The sequence below is a fragment of the Hoplias malabaricus genome, chromosome 1, assembly GCF_029633855.1.
Source record: "Hoplias malabaricus isolate fHopMal1 chromosome 1, fHopMal1.hap1, whole genome shotgun sequence".
NCBI classification, from domain to species: Eukaryota; Metazoa; Chordata; class Actinopteri; order Characiformes; family Erythrinidae; genus Hoplias; species Hoplias malabaricus.
This window is the reverse complement of record NC_089800.1, coordinates 84,572,504-84,588,517: the sequence shown is the minus strand read 5'-3', so window position 1 is coordinate 84,588,517 and position 16,014 is coordinate 84,572,504. Positions and strand designations below refer to the sequence as shown.

Below are 16,014 nucleotides of genomic sequence, written 5' to 3'. Positions count from 1 at the left end.
TCCGACTGCTTCCCCCATAACCCGGACCCGGATAAGCCGTGGATAATGGATGGATGGATGCATTGAATGCAAATTGTTGGTGACAAAAGGATGAAGCAAATTCGTTTGAACTAGCGCAATTCCACCTTAAATGGCCAAAACAGAACTAAAATTTGGCCAAAAATGTTTTAATATAAAGGGAAGTAGTGTGAAGGTGAACTGTTCTATGAATGTCTTGTTTTAAATAAGCTGTTACATTTTATAAATAAATCATTGTGAATCTTTGAGTCAATTAATGGTTGTGTGTTCTGTCTTAGAAACATCTATAATTAATTGTACATCAAATAGACAAAGACAGACACTGATAACGCAAATATTGCTTGGTTCTAAATACTTCCAAATCCTGCTGAATTCTTAAAAACATAGCGCCTGTCTGATCGTACAAAAACTTAAACAATTAGAGAAAAAAAAAAAACTCTATATCTATAAAGGCCTTTTCACACCGAGTCCGAAAAAAAATCACGTATATTATTGATGTCCTTCACGCAAGTCAGAAACGGACGGACTGTGACGCTGTGTCAGCGTTGATAAATGCGTTAATCATGCTGACCAATCAGAGCGCCGTTGTCATGGTTACAAACCAAACAAATGAGAAGGATGGTGGTGGCTCGTCTTGTTCGTAGCAGCATAAGCTCAAAACATAACCAACTAAATGCGAGAACTAAAATGCGGAGGTTAAAGAACGTATAATCCCTTTTCCCCAGTGATCTTCGGAAACACTGCTGAACTCCCCTGTTGTTCTGGAGACTGGGACAGATTCAGTGTGGCGTTTATTTGTAATGTTTATAGTACAATGATAAATTTATCGTTGTTCGTACTCAGTAAATCCATTTATTGTACCTCGTCCAGCGTGTTCCCGGGATTACAGAGTGATGAGACAAAAACTCGTCGGACGCGGTGTGAAGGACGGTTCTACTGCATTAAAAATGCGTCCGTTTTTTATGTGCGAATAAATCGTACTCTGTTTGAAAAGGCCTTAACTCTGTAATACTTTTTCTCTCTCTCTCTCCACTTCTACATTTATTAGCTCTGATTTTAACTGCCTGTAAACAAAGACATTAATATGAAGCATCAAAGCTTCCCAAGGACCTCTAATAAGGATAGTTTTTTTGTTTTGGATCCCACCTTCCCATGAGGCTATGCAGCTGAGGGTGGTCTGGCAAAACTAGGCGTGTTTAGTTTGTTATTGGGTTGTCTTTGTCAATACAGGAAGGAGCCAGGCACAAACTAATGCAAGGTCTAATGTAACAGTGCTTTTTTTGGTTCTGTTCCACCCCTTCAAGAACCTGCTTTTGGCCCTCAACTTGATTTTTTAAAAGATCCAATGAATGTGAAATCCTCTCAGTCGATAATTTTGATGTCATAAGAAATGTAGCAGTCTCATAGCTCTGTGGGTTCACTCCCCAACTCGAGGCCACTGTCTTTGCACTGTGTGGTGTGTTCTCCCAGTGTCTGAGTAGGTTTCCTTCTAATACAGTTGAAAAACACCTGTTGGAAGGTGTTTTTTACACAAAAGTGGGGTGATGCCCTTTGACGGACTGCCACCCTACCCAGGGTGAGAGTCTCAGGACTCTACACACGCCCTCGAACTGGGTGAAGCAGTTTCAGAAAATGAATGAATGTCAGCTGTGCAGGTGTCCACACATATGTGGCCGTGTAGTTAGTGTTTTTTGCTATGTTTGGCTTGAAAGGCTTTTCTGGTTCAACAAAGCAAACAATTGTATTGAATTATGTCTGCATCAGTTTACCAGACACTAAGTGTCTCTGAGCCAGTTACAGTTAACCCTGCCTCTGGGGTAAGTTAGCATTTCTTCTCCACTTCCACTTTCGGCTGAATTGTTCATTAATGATTGTGGCTGGAAGCAAATAAAATGTGTACGTGGCTTATATAAATAAAGATATTAATTTTCCACAAATCCTTTGTTAGTTTTTACATGAACCAGAAGCTTTTGAGTTGGCCCCCAGTGGTTTGGCGTGAAAAGACGTTGGGATTCGTGGGAGCAACTCTGAGGTAACGATTCTGATTGTGTTTGGAAGCTGGTGATGTGTTTTGATTGGGCGGAGTCCACATAATCTGCATACCCCCTCCAGGGGATGTGATCTAATTACTGTTAAAGCTTAATGAAGCGTCAGAGTGTGGATGATGTGATGATGGCTCAAATCTTCCCGCACCTTTTAAAAAAGCTCTCTAGAGCTCAAACATAAATTACGTTATTGCTTCTGTGAGTCAACAACGTGAATGATAAGAATTTAAAAGGTCAGTCGAGGTGTGTAATCTTCTTATTCTTTTGTTTTTTTTTTTATTGTATTAAGAAGTTCTCTAAAATGAAAAGTTTACAGGAGAATGTAGTTTTATCTTCATGATGTTAGTTGTTTCCTTCATTCTGTCCCAATTCAACATTTTTGAAGCACTGAAAGTTGCAAAGGACATTGAAATTATGAAGAAATCTAGAGCTAAATGCATTATATTTAGGTATTTACCAAGTTTTTTCTTTTCTTTAATTGGTCTTTCAGTTAGTTCACTGCATCAGTTAAAACAACAATCGATATCAAATGACTGTCTCTGGAAAACGTAACATTGAGCCGATGAGAAACACTGCTCCAGAGCTCCTTGACCTTTTAGTACTCTGTTCTTCATCTTGACCTTTTTACAACTTCACATCCTGGTGGTAATAAAAACACCAAACCCACAAAGGCTCTTTTTTTGTAAATCTGCACAACCGTGTTTTAACATTTAGAGGAAGTACGGTTGTTTCGGTTACTGTCTGAACCTTGGCTTGAGGTCATTAGAGGAATTAGAGGATACCCACGCAGACACAGGGAGAACACACCACACTCCTTACAGACAGTCACCCTGAGGAAACCCACACAGACACAGGGAGAACACACCACACTCCTCACAGACAGTCACCCGGAGGAAACCCACGCAGACACAGGGAGAACACACCAAACTCCTCACAGACAGTCACCCGGAGGAAACCCACGCAGACACTGAGAGAACACACCACACTCCTCACAGACAGTCACCCGGAGGAAACCCACGCAGACACTGAGAGAACACACCAAACTCCTCACAGACAGTCACCCGGAGGAAACCCACCCAGACACAGGGAGAACACACCAAACTCCTCACAGACAGTCACCCGGAGGAAACCCACCCAGACACAGGGAGAACACACCAAACTCCTCACAGACAGTCACCCGGAGGAAACCCACGCAGACACTGAGAGAACACACCAAACTCCTCACAGACAGTCACCCGGAGGAAACCCACCCAGACACAGGGAGAACACACCAAACTCCTCACAGACAGTCACCCGGAGGAAACCCACGCAGACACAGGGAGAACACACCAAACTCCTCACAGACAGTCACCCGGAGGAAACCCACGCAGACACTGAGAGAACACACCACACTCCTCACAGACAGTCACCCGGAGGAAACCCACGCAGACACAGAGAGAACACACCACACTCCTCACAGACAATCACCTGGAGGAAACCCACGCAGACACAGGGGAGAACACACCACATTCCTCACAGACAGTCACCCGGAGGAAACCCACGCAGACACAGGGAGAACACACCACACTCCTCACAGACAATCACCTGGAGGAAACCCACGCAGACACAGGGGAGAACACACCAAACTCCTCACAGACAGTCACCCGGAGGAAACCCACGCAGACACAGAGAGAACACACCACACTCCTCACAGACAGTCACCCGTAGGGAACCCACGCAGACACTGGGAGAACACACCAAACTCCTCACAGACAGTCACCCGGAGGAAACCCACGCAGACACTGAGAGAACACACCACACTCCTCACAGACAATCACCTGGAGGAAACCCACGCAGACACAGGGGAGAACACACCACATTCCTCACAGACAGTCACCCGGAGGAAACCCACGCAGACACAGGGAGAACACACCACACTCCTCACAGACAATCACCTGGAGGAAACCCACGCAGACACAGGGGAGAACACACCAAACTCCTCACAGACAGTCACCCGGAGGAAACCCACGCAGACACAGAGAGAACACACCACACTCCTCACAGACAGTCACCCGGAGGAAACCCACGCAGACACAGGGAGAACACACCATTGACATGTATATGGGGTGCATGTACAAAATGGAGGGCACAGTCTTAGTGGGTATGGTTTGTTTGTTTGTTTTCTACAGACTTCACTGTGTCACTGCTAGACTGAGTGTGTTCCACTACCCCAAAATATCTGAGGTCAGAAACTGACCACTTATGAAGGATTACAGGATAATACACAGTGTTAGAGCTGCAGTCTCTAACTGTACACCAGCAAGGTTCAGCTAGAAGAGAGGGATTTCTTTTCCAGTCGATGGTAGGTATGTGTACACGTCTTTTCTATAATAGATGGTTTGAGATCGATGTCTATAATGACCTGCCTGTGTCCTCTGCATTTGCCCAGAGAAGAAGGAAAATAATTCACCTTGAAAACTTTACATTCTATGCACTATATATATGTTTGTTTTTTTTTTAAACCAAAGAGAAACTGTCTTTTCACACTGTCAGCAGAGTTATTTCATACTGAGACTCTTGCGCTTGTACGTTGTTCTCCTTTTGCCTCGTAAGAATGTCGATGTAGCAAGTTCTGACCAGATTAAATGTTGCCTGGCAGCTGCCGGTGTTTTGTAGACCCAATAGCCTTGGCAAGCAAATCAGCAGCTAGTGGTGAATTAAAGCACTCTTTCTGCCTCATCGCCACGTTTGATATCTCCATAAGCCACTCTGGAGACTCACCAGCTCCTCAGCACAGATGCTCAGTGGACAGCAGGCTCCTTTCCCTGAGATTTCTCTTATAATAAAGCGTTTTCAATGAAGTTTCTTCTGGAGTCCATTGACTTCTAATCAACGACGTCCAAAGGCTCTAAACACGGCGCATCTCTGCATCCGTGCTGACCGCACGCCTCGCAGTAGACTCCTCTCCGAGGATAAGCATATGGCTTATTGGAGCTGCTGTTTGAACACTTAAAGAGGATTAGCGCTGATTTCCAAAGCGATGTGTTTTGAATCAATTTGCCGTGCAGCTGCAGCGAGAGGCCTGTTGTTGTATCTTTTTAAAGTGGTTGTTCAGGAGTCTCCGCTCTCTTTCTTTCTCTATTTCTGTGTTGTCCCCCCCTCTCTCTCTCTCTCTCTTTTTTCCTGTCTGATGGTATAATTATCAGGGAAGCCTCCCCTTGTGTGGTGCCTCTGATGTGCTTCAAATCCTGAGCGCCGCATTGTCAGTGCTGCTCACTGCCGTCTCGAGATGCCTCTTTAAAATCGCATTTCAAGCTAAATTTTAATCACGTTTATTTCCCAATTATAGTTCCCTGCATCTGGAGAAGCAACACAGACAACACATTTTAGAAGGAAAGGCAAGATTGTTCATTTTTAAAAGCTTCCACTGTTTCCCATAAGGGGCTCTGAGAAGGCGTCTGAGGCCCAGTGTAGAGCAACAACATCTCTCTTGTTATTGTTTTGAAGGACTGATTAAACAACACTTATCTCGTACGGACATTTGTGTCTAAAACCGCCCAGATGTACTCAAAGGTGGGCAGAGTGTTTCTGATCCATACTCAAGCAAAAAAAGGTTAAAAAGAAGGCGCTAAATAAAAGTAAAATAAAATCAAGTAGAAGAGAATGAGCACAAATAAAGTACTGAGCGATTAGCAATTTTAGCAGGCTGCTAGCTGGAAACAGGCTCCCTCGGTTGACGATAGCAGCAGCTAGCAGCAGAGAAACAGGCCTTAACATGGATGATAGCAGGTAGCTAACCGCCAAACAAACAGTTAGTAACAGCAGACAACAGCACACGAGGCAGACCCCCACCGCACCTGGATAATGTCGTAAATCAAACAAAAAAACGGAGAAGTCGCAAACAGCGGGAGGCCAGTGTGCTCTTTCGCCCAGAGATTCCAGAATAATAGTTACATAATAGTTACATCTAATTCAAATGAAGGCATCTGTAAATAAATCCATCCAAACCCACGCAGACACGGGGAGAACACACCACACTCCTCACAGACAGTCACCCGGAGGAAACCCACGCAGACACAGGGAGAACACACCACACTCCTCACAGACAGTCACCCGGAGGAAACCCACGCAGACACAGAGAGAACACACCACACTCCTCACAGACAGTCACCCGGAGGAAACCCACGCAGACACAGGGAGAACACACCACACTCCTCACAGACAGTCACCCGGAGGAAACCCACGAAGACACAGGGAGAACACACCACACTCCTCACAGTCACCCGGAGGAAACCCACGCAGACACAGGGAGAACACACCACACTCCTCAAAGACAGTCACCCGGAGGAAACCCACGCAGACACAGGGAGAACACACCACACTCCTCACAGACAGTCACCCGGAGGAAACCCACGCAGACACAGGGAGAACACACCCCACTCCTCACAGACAGTCACCCGGAGGAAACCCACGCAGACACAGGGAGAACACACCACACTCCTCACAGACAGTCACCCGGAGGAAACCCACGCAGACACAGGGAGAACACACCACACTCCTCACAGACAGTCACCCGGAGCGGGAATCAAACCCACAACCTCCAGGTCCCTGGAGCTGTGTGACTGCGACCTGCCTGCTGCGCCACCGTGCTGCTCCTTAAATAAATGTAAATGTAAAAGTTGGCTATTTTAAACAGTGTGTTTATGCACTCAGCTTGTTCAGTTTCTTAGAAAATCATGAGATGAAATAGAACAGCTGGCCAGGAGCTTTAGATCACCATGCTCACTGCCAACAATGTACTGTGTGTCAGTGGAACAGTGTTCTCTAGAATAGATGGAACTCCATCCAATATGTTTGTAATCATCCAGCACAAGGACCTGGCCTCACTAAAGTTTACTTGGCTGAGTGCCATTATATTCCCCCAAAAAAGTCCCAGAAATGTAGAACCTGTCAGTGCAGGAAAGAGGGACAAACTTCCTCTTAATGCCCTTCGTTTCAGTAGAAATGCTGAGTGAGCAGAAGTCCACAGACCTTTTATAAAGAACCCATTCTTTTCCTCACAGATATTTTTGCATCTTAAAAAAAGCATTAAGATTTGGAAAAACCTTGCAACTTCCTACCTCTGTCTGTACAGTTTCCCCGTGGACAACAAAGTCAAAGACCACCAAGCGTAGAGCAGAGAGTAGTTGATGCTGTTTTGGTCGGTGGGGACACACAATTTAGCGCAGGGCTTTGAAAATATTGACTTTTATCTGACCTCACCCTTTTATTGATGAAACAATCAAGCGCAAAAAATCGTCACTGTCACTGTCTCTTTACTGCCAATTGTGGGACGCTTTCCTTATCAGCAGCGCACATGACTCTCAAAGAGAGAGGCAGTTCATTTTTTATCCTCTTATCAATTTCTGCAGGTGATACAGAGCAATGGGCCTCTATCCCTCACACGAGGCACAGCAGGAGTGCAGTCTCGGCACAATTGATGACTTTAATGACTGGAGTATCCTATAGCGAACTCTTTAAATGGCTGCCTATTAGAGCAGCGTCTTGCAGAATACAAATGAGAGTTTGCTTGCTTTTGTTTGTGTAGACGTTTTCATTTTCAGAGATCACATCACTACGGTCACGCATTTTATCCTTTCCACGTACCATTGTTATTGATGATAGGTTTGGTGCATGTCCAACCAATCGGCCAGCTGTTCTCAAATTATTAAAAATGCACGTTAAAGTTCAAGAGAGAGAGTAGCCAACATTTTATGTCACCAGCCGAAGCTTGTATTTAACAGAGAATTAAACAGAAGCCTCAACAACTTACTGTAATATCGAGATTCAGTACTCTGCCTCCTTGACATTCCAACATTTATTTTATTTGAGGGAATTATACCTGTGGCAAATTTTTTTTTTTCTCTCTTTGAACTTGATCTGCACCAAACTTGAAACTTGAATATCTCCTATCCCTCAGAGAGAGAGAGAGAGGTGCATATTTTGAAAGATGTTTTTTGCCAATCCACCTACCAACGTGTGTTTTTGGTCTGTGGGAGGAAACCCACGCAGACACAGGGAGAACACACCACACTCCTCACAGACAGTCACCCGGAGGAAACCCACGCAGACACAGGGAGAACACACCACACTCCTCACAGACAGTCACCCGGAGAAAACCCATGCAGACACAGGGAGAACACACCACACTCCTCACAGACAGTCACCCGGAGGAAACCCACGCAGACACAGAGAGAACACACCACACTCCTCACAGACAGTCACCCGGAGGAAACCCACGCAGACACAGGGAGAACACTCCACACTCCTCACAGACAGTCACCCGGAGGAAACCCACTCAGACACCGAGAGAACACACCACACTCCTCACAGACAGTCACCCGGAGGAAACCCACGCAGACACAGGGAGAACACTCCACACTCCTCACAGACAGTCACCCGGAGGAAACCCACGCAGACACAGGGAGAACACACCACACTCCTCACAGACAGTCACCCGGAGGAAACCCACGCAGACACAGGGAGAACACACCCCACTCCTCACAGACAGTCACCCGGAGGAAACCCATGCAGACACAGGGAGAACACACCACACTCCTCACAGACAGTCACCCGGAGGAAACCCACGCAGACACAGAGAGAACACACCACACTCCTCACAGACAGTCACCCGGAGGAAACCCATGCAGACACAGGGAGAACACTCCACACTCCTCACAGACAGTCACCCGGAGGAAACCCACTCAGACACCGAGAGAACACACCACACTCCTCACAGACAGTCACCCGGAGGAAACCCACGCAGACACAGGGAGAACACTCCACACTCCTCACAGACAGTCACCCGGAGGAAACCCACGCAGACACAGGGAGAACACACCCAACTCCTCACAGACAGTCACCCGGAGGAAACCCATGCAGACACAGGGAGAACACACCCCACTCCTTACAGACAGTCACCCGGAGGAAACCCACGCAGACACAGGGAGAACACACCACACTCCTCACAGACAGTCACCCGGAGGAAACCCACTCAGACACAGAGAGAACACACCAGAGTTTTCTCTCCCTGTTGACTTTTCTCTTTCTTACGCAGGTGGATCGTTTTAAACGAATCTCAGAAACATCGCCTAAACGTGTGAATAACTCGTACTTTGTTGGCTGGAAGATGAAATACACTCTTTTGTACTGTACTTTTTTGAATTGTTTGCTGAAAAATGAAGACTGATGCTTTGTGTTTGTGCAATCTAGCGTTTGTTATTTCAGCAGTATCTTGCACGTATTGAAGGGAAGATGTATGCGCATGCCTCACTGGGTTAAGGTTAGAGCCAGAGGTGGCTTAGCTTTTCTTGTGACTTCATTCATATGAAATTCAAAGAAATTGAATTCGTTGCGTGAATGTGTGGTCTCCATTCCCAACTGCAGCAGTGGTACAAAGCTATCAGTCAAGGCAGATTTAGATTTGTTTTTTTTTATCTTGCGTTTCTTTATCTCATAACCCTGTGTGTTTACATTATAAAATAGTGATTTTTTTTCCCCCTTCATAGGAATACTGTGCTGCCTCCTGCACATTTTCTTTGCACTGGCAGAAGGGGATTACCTCCATCTAGCTCCGTATTCCATGAAGTCATTTTACAGGCCCTGTTGCTTCTCCCTGTAACAGCGTAATTTCAAATAATCTGTCATTGTTTCAAACTCTGTGTGACAATCAGTGTTTTCTCAGCGGTCCCTGGTCCAGAACGGATACATAATAATAAGTAATTGGATGTGCCAATCATACAGGGCCTGGGCAGAAGCAGAAGCATGCATTTCCTCGCAAGCAAGGACATAAATGGACACTGTTGAATAAATTTTGTGACACACATCTCGTCGGTGTGTACCATACCAGAAAAAAGGAAGAAAGGAGATGATGCGCCGGTGTCAAATTTTGACATGATTATTCAGAGCTATATTTCTATGCAAGTGAATTACACCACAGCTGTAACTTTACTGCATTTTCAGTTCACCGAGCTAATACACCAGAGCTGTTCTTTAACAGTCTAAACTGCAGGAAACGTGGAGTGCTGTTGGTGTGCATTATAATTTTAAATGAACCGTTTCTGGGCTGCAAGTAAATTGTTCCTCCAATTTAGTTGCAGCCGGTTTCACCCACTAGGTTCTCCTCATTATACCACCACATTATACAAGGAGGGTGTGGGCCATTTTTCAAGCTACAGTTAATACACACAAGGCACAGCTTAACATGCTTGGAGGAGAACAAAAAAGCTGCCAGTTCTGTCTCAGATCCCAGATAACAGACACTCGGTTTGGCTCCTGTTGTATTGAGTAATACGTGTAAAAGGGAAGACCATGTAATCACCACGAGAGGGGATAGGGCAGGGGTGTTGTCTTGCACTCAGTGCCTGGATAGAGTTTAGAAGTTTAAAAGCAAAGTTCACTGTCATTCTCATGTCACTGGACCAAATCAACTTGGTGGAAAATGGGTATTCATTCATTCATTATCTGTAAGCGCTTATCCAGTTCAGGGTCGCGGTGGGTCCAGAGCCTACCTGGAATCATTGGGCGCAAGGCGGGAATACACCCTGGAGGGGGCGCCAGTCCTTCACAGGGCAACACACACACACATTCACTCACACACACTCACACCTACGGACACTTTTGAGTCGCCAATCCACCTACCAACGTGTGTTTTTGGACTGTGGGAGGAAACCGGAGCACCCGGAGGAAACCCGCGCAGACACAGAGAGAACACGCCACACTCCTCACAGACAGTCACCCGGAGGAAACCCACACAGACACAGGGAGAACACACCACACTCCTCACAGACAGTCACCCGAAGCAGGAATCGAACCCACAACCTCCAGACCCCTGGAGCTGTGTGACTGCGACACTAACCTGCTGCACCACCGTGCCGCCCAAAATGGGTATTCAGATGTTTTTAATCATTAGAAACTCAAACCTTGTATATGACCATTAAACAGCTAGCTATGAATACAGCAGACCATTATAGAAACATTGTGTTCATTCTAAAAGGATTCTAAAAGCCCTCAGTGGGAGAAATATTCTAAATGTTGTGCTTTTAAAGCTGTTTCCTTTCATGTATCGCTTGCCAAAAGCATTTTGTTAGCCTCGACCACCATCGAATAAGCAGTGGTAATAGAATGGGATGAGAAAAGAGAGTGAGAAAGCAAGAGTGGCAAGTAAAGGGAACTCTTTGAAGCTAAATGTAAAAGGAGTGTTTCTGTGATCAAAAAGTAGTGCTGCAGTTGGAGGCTTTTTCAGACTAAAGACAGAGAGAGTGGAGGGGTTTTTTTTCTAAAGAAACATGGTCTGAGGGCAGTGTCTCTTGCCTGTAGCTTGTTTTGTGTTTGGAGTAGATTTCATTTGTTGTTATAAGTTTTCTGAAAATTACCGCTGAGGACAAAGGCATCACACACACACATCCACCCGCTGAGGTCAGGCTCACTTCAAAAGACATGAAGAATCTGGGGATATTGTAACCTTTAGAAGTGTGTATTGCAGTACAGAATGCTGTACTCAGAACGGGTATTTCTCAACCCTGCTTTGGGATGCTCAGGGCCCTGCATGATTAAAGTGTTTTCCCTGATCCTGACACACCTGATCCAACTAATCAGCTCATTAACAGGCCATTATTGGGTTGAAGTGGGTGTTTTAAAGTAGGAAAAGCACTAAAATGTTCACTGCAGTAGGCCTCCAGGACCAGGGTTTGGAAACAGAGCTCTATACTGAACTGTACACACAGCATAGTGAAGATAACACTTCACGTATTCACGTTACTTTCCTCAAAACCCACTGCATTTAAATGTAATGTTTGAGTCTAAATTATTCTGAGTGTAATATAGAGAAAATATATACACTATTATAATGCTCTAGTATATTTATATTGTATTGATATAATGCAATGCGGTGGTGCAGCAGGTTAGTGTCGCAGTCACACAGCTCCAGGGGCCTGGAGGTTGTGGGTTCGAGTCCCGCTCCGGGTGACTGCCTGTGAGGAGTGTGGTGTGTTCTCCCTGTGTCTGCGTGGGTTTCCTCCGGGTGACTGTCTGTGAGGAGTGTCGTTTGTTCTCCCTGTGTCTGCGTGGGTTTCCTGCGGGTGACTGTCTGTGAGGAGTGTCGTTTGTTCTCCCTGTGTCTGCGTGGGTTTCCTCCTAGTGACTGTCTGTGAGGAGTGGGGTGTGTTCTCTCTGTGTCTGCGTGGGTTTCCTCCGGGTGACTGTCTGTGAGGAGTGTGGTGTGTTCTCCTTGTGTCTGCGTGGGTTTCCTCCGGGTGACTGTCTGTGAGGAGTGTGGTGTGTTCTCCCTGTGTCTGCGTGGGTTTCCTCCGGGTGACTGTCTGTGAGGAGTGTGGTGTGTTCTCCCTGTGTCTGCGTGGGTTTCCTCCGGGTGACTGTCTGTGAGGAGTGTGGTGTGTTCTCCCTGTGTCTGCGTGGGTTTCCTCTGGGTGACTGTCTGTGAATAGTGTGGTGTGTTGTCCCTGTGTCTGCGTGGGTTTCCTCTGGGTGCTCCGGTTTCCTCCCACAGTCCAAAAACACACGTTGGTAGGTGGATTGGCGACTCAAGAAAAGGTGTGAGTGTGTGAGTGAATGTGTGAGTGTGTGTGTCCCCCTGTGAAGGACTGGCGCCCCCTCCAGGGTGTATTCCTGCCCTGCGCCCAATGATTCCAGGACCCACCGCATCCCTGAACTTACAGATAATTACAGATAATAAATGAATGATTAACTAAATCTCTGGCTCTAACTGTGACCACAAAAGAGCTTTGTTACGACGCGATGAGAATTTTATGTTTGAAGTTTATGTGAAATATTCCTTTACTTTTTCACACTTAGTTTTAAAAATATAATTTGAAACAGAAATAAACAGCCACTAGATCCTAAGACTTAAAACAAAGCAAAGCCTTTAGAAAGAATTTAGTTTGTCTCATTGATCAATATTTAGATACATTGAGTTGGTTTAGGATCATTTTGATGTTTGCTGTGCAATTGAACACAGGCTTATACAGTTTAAAAAAAAGAAAGTGTTACACTTGCCTCATCTGTACATGAATGCATTGTGGAATGAATTGGGCAGTAAGTGTTTTGCTGATCAAATTTCCAGCGAAGGGAAACGTCATTGGTGAGTTGGGAAACAACCGAGGAGCTGTCCATTGTGTTGTTTGGGGAAAGTCTTCCAAATGAACTTGAGAGCACTGGCCTAGATTTCTTATCCAGAGATCTGTGGTGATAAATGCGCTGCGTGCTGATAAACATCTCCCCTGATGCAATTTATCATCTGTCGTCATTTTCCATGCTGCTACAGATAAGAACAATGCCACATCTAGTTTAACATAACCATAAAATATGTCCCAACAACCCAGAAAGCCTGACAGAGCGGGGAAGCAGGGGGGGAGAAGGCTGGAGGGATGATGGGAGGAAAGAAAACAGCTGGATTGCTTGTGTGAGTGTGTGTCAGACAGACAGAGAGACATTGACAGATACAGAATGATGGTGGGGAATGGTTAGACTCCAAAACAGACATGTAAAAAACTGGGCTAACTACGTAATTGTGTCACAGCCTGTTTGTCCTGCTTTATATTCCACACGGCTGCAGTGGCTGGAGTATTTCAGCTTTGGATTTCTTGCTCCCTTTCATTTTTTTTTTCTTCATATAAAGCTCTTGTTCTCTCTCACTCTTTCTCTCTCTTACACACACACACACACACTTGGTAATTAATTTATAGTGCTCTTCCTTGTTGCCACGTTTGCACGTAGCCACTCACTTCTCCTACAGCAAATACTGCATGTTTCACTTTACCATTAATCTTCCTTATCGCTATATTTGAGCTAATGCCATTGATTTAGTCCACTTTCATGGCATTATTTAGATCAATGAGGCTGATTCCGCCGCCCAAAAAGGGGGAGGGCACAGTGCGGCTGATGAATCCTTTTCATTAAGCGGACAAGTTTATCAGAGGTCGCTGATGCAAATAGATCATTCAGGACCCAAAACAAGGACAATGTGGAGCTGACTCCAAGGGCGCACATTCATTACGAACTGAATATGAACCTATTTACTATTATCAACTGTACACAGAGCTGCTTCCTTATTAACTGCGGTAAATACCGTAATAAAACGACATTAGCCTTTTTCATCTGTTTTCATTTTCTCTGTTGCAGGAGCAAGGCAAAATCGGAGTTACGTTCAACATTGGCACGGTCGATATCCTCGTGCAAGAGAGCAGCATCCCGGTTAACGATGGCAAGTACCACGTGGTACGGTTCACAAGGAATGGCGGCAATGCCACACTTCAGGTGGACAACTGGGCCATCAACGAGCATTTCCCTGCAGGTAAGACCACTCACTGACTGCTCTTGACCTTCAGTTGGTAATCATGAGCAATAAATGAACAGCAACTGCTTTTGAACCATTTCTAAAGTCACTGATACACAGGCGCTTGAGCTTTTACACACAATTACAAGTGACCTTTGGTAAAAACCCTAACACTGACCATCACTGAGCAGTTATTGGGTGCTGTACCCTTCGGATCTCAGCAGTGACGCCGAAATAAGGCTGCTTTTTTGGGACGGGTGTATCACCGCAGTACTAACAGTGACATGGCTGAGTTGAGAATGGAGAACGAACTAAAATGAACAGGGAGCAGTGGTTCAGAGGTCAAAATGACCACTTGTGAGTAGTTAGAGGAGTATGCTTCAAGATAAAATATACTCTTTAAAGGCAGCCGTAACATTTATTATAGCATTTTATCCAAGCCATAGCCATTCAATCAGACTGTTGATGGTTTGTTCATTAGAGCGATGAGGTGACGCACTGTCAAAAGGCAACCGGGGACTTTCTCTTGTTTTACCACAGTGTTAACCAACCCCTTGCAGATGGGCGTTTTCAACATGATGGAAAATCACCCCAGCCTGCTCTTATGGACTTTCATGTTAAGGCTCTTAATTTCAAGCTGCAGAGCCTTCTGTTCATTCTTATTGGGTTCAGGGAGGGCTTTCGTCTACTCTATTCCCTACATTCCTCACTATGCATTGCACATAGTGCATATAGTGAATAGGGCACTGATTAATTTCAGGTACACCCCTGTAGGGATAACAGGAGCAGCTTGCGATCTGGTCAGTAAAGCTACTGTTAACTTGAGTGAAATATTTACTGAATTTTGTGGTTAATGGTAAAGCAGGACGTCCTCTCTTCAAGATATTTGTTAGGGGAGAATAAACGTATTTGTTTATGAGCGCTGTTGATTATTCAGTCATTGCAGAGGCAATGGTAATTGGGATCCCCTGGGGCATGTACCACAAAGCAGGATTTCTCAGTTCAACATCTAACTTTGTAACGTATAGATGTAAACTCATAGCAACAGTGAGACTGTAGTCTCTAATTGCAGAACTACTAACCTCACCTACATTGTCAGTGGAGCTGATAGAATAGACACTGTTAGTACAAACATAGAGGTCATTTAACGTCATGTCCGATCACTGTATATTGTTCTCCATCAGACACAAGATCAGTGACTGAGAGCAGACACCTCTGTGACCTTCCTTTTTCCACTTTTATAATTGTTAAAAATTTAATGTCACTCCAGAGCACTGCAATGATCCACACGCTGGCGGCAAATGACTCTGTCTGGTCTCTAGTTTTTATTACTTCATTGTTGTCTAGTCTTTATTACTATTGGAGTATCTCCTCTCTCTTTGGGGAGATGTAGGTCGAAGCAGACAAAACCAATTTTCTTTACACGTGTCCAGATTTAAAATCTCCTAACAGACATTTTGCTTGCCTTTTGATATCTGTGCTCTTATTTTGTGTTTGCGCCCCTAAGATAAGTCTGAAAAAGCAATGAATGCCAAGAGGAACATTAGGTGCCGGCCCATCTCCCTTAAATTCTACCATCCTTTCATAAGTGGGTGGACAAGTGGGCTCCAAAATCACTTTAATGGTCATGGTGACTTAATG

At 45.1% G+C, this 16,014-nt stretch overlaps 1 protein-coding gene across 4 annotated transcripts in view; it reads left to right on the top strand.

Moving 5' to 3' along the window:
- nrxn3a (neurexin 3a) overlaps nucleotides 1-16,014 on the top strand; it is a 456,671-nt gene that overhangs the window by 368,290 nt on the left and 72,367 nt on the right. For all 4 annotated transcript variants that reach the window (XM_066675785.1, XM_066675768.1, XM_066675777.1 and 1 more), the window contains one exon: nucleotides 14,220-14,391. In XM_066675785.1, the coding sequence (XP_066531882.1) occupies nucleotides 14,220-14,391 (172 nt within the window). The remainder of the gene's footprint in view (nucleotides 1-14,219; nucleotides 14,392-16,014) is intronic.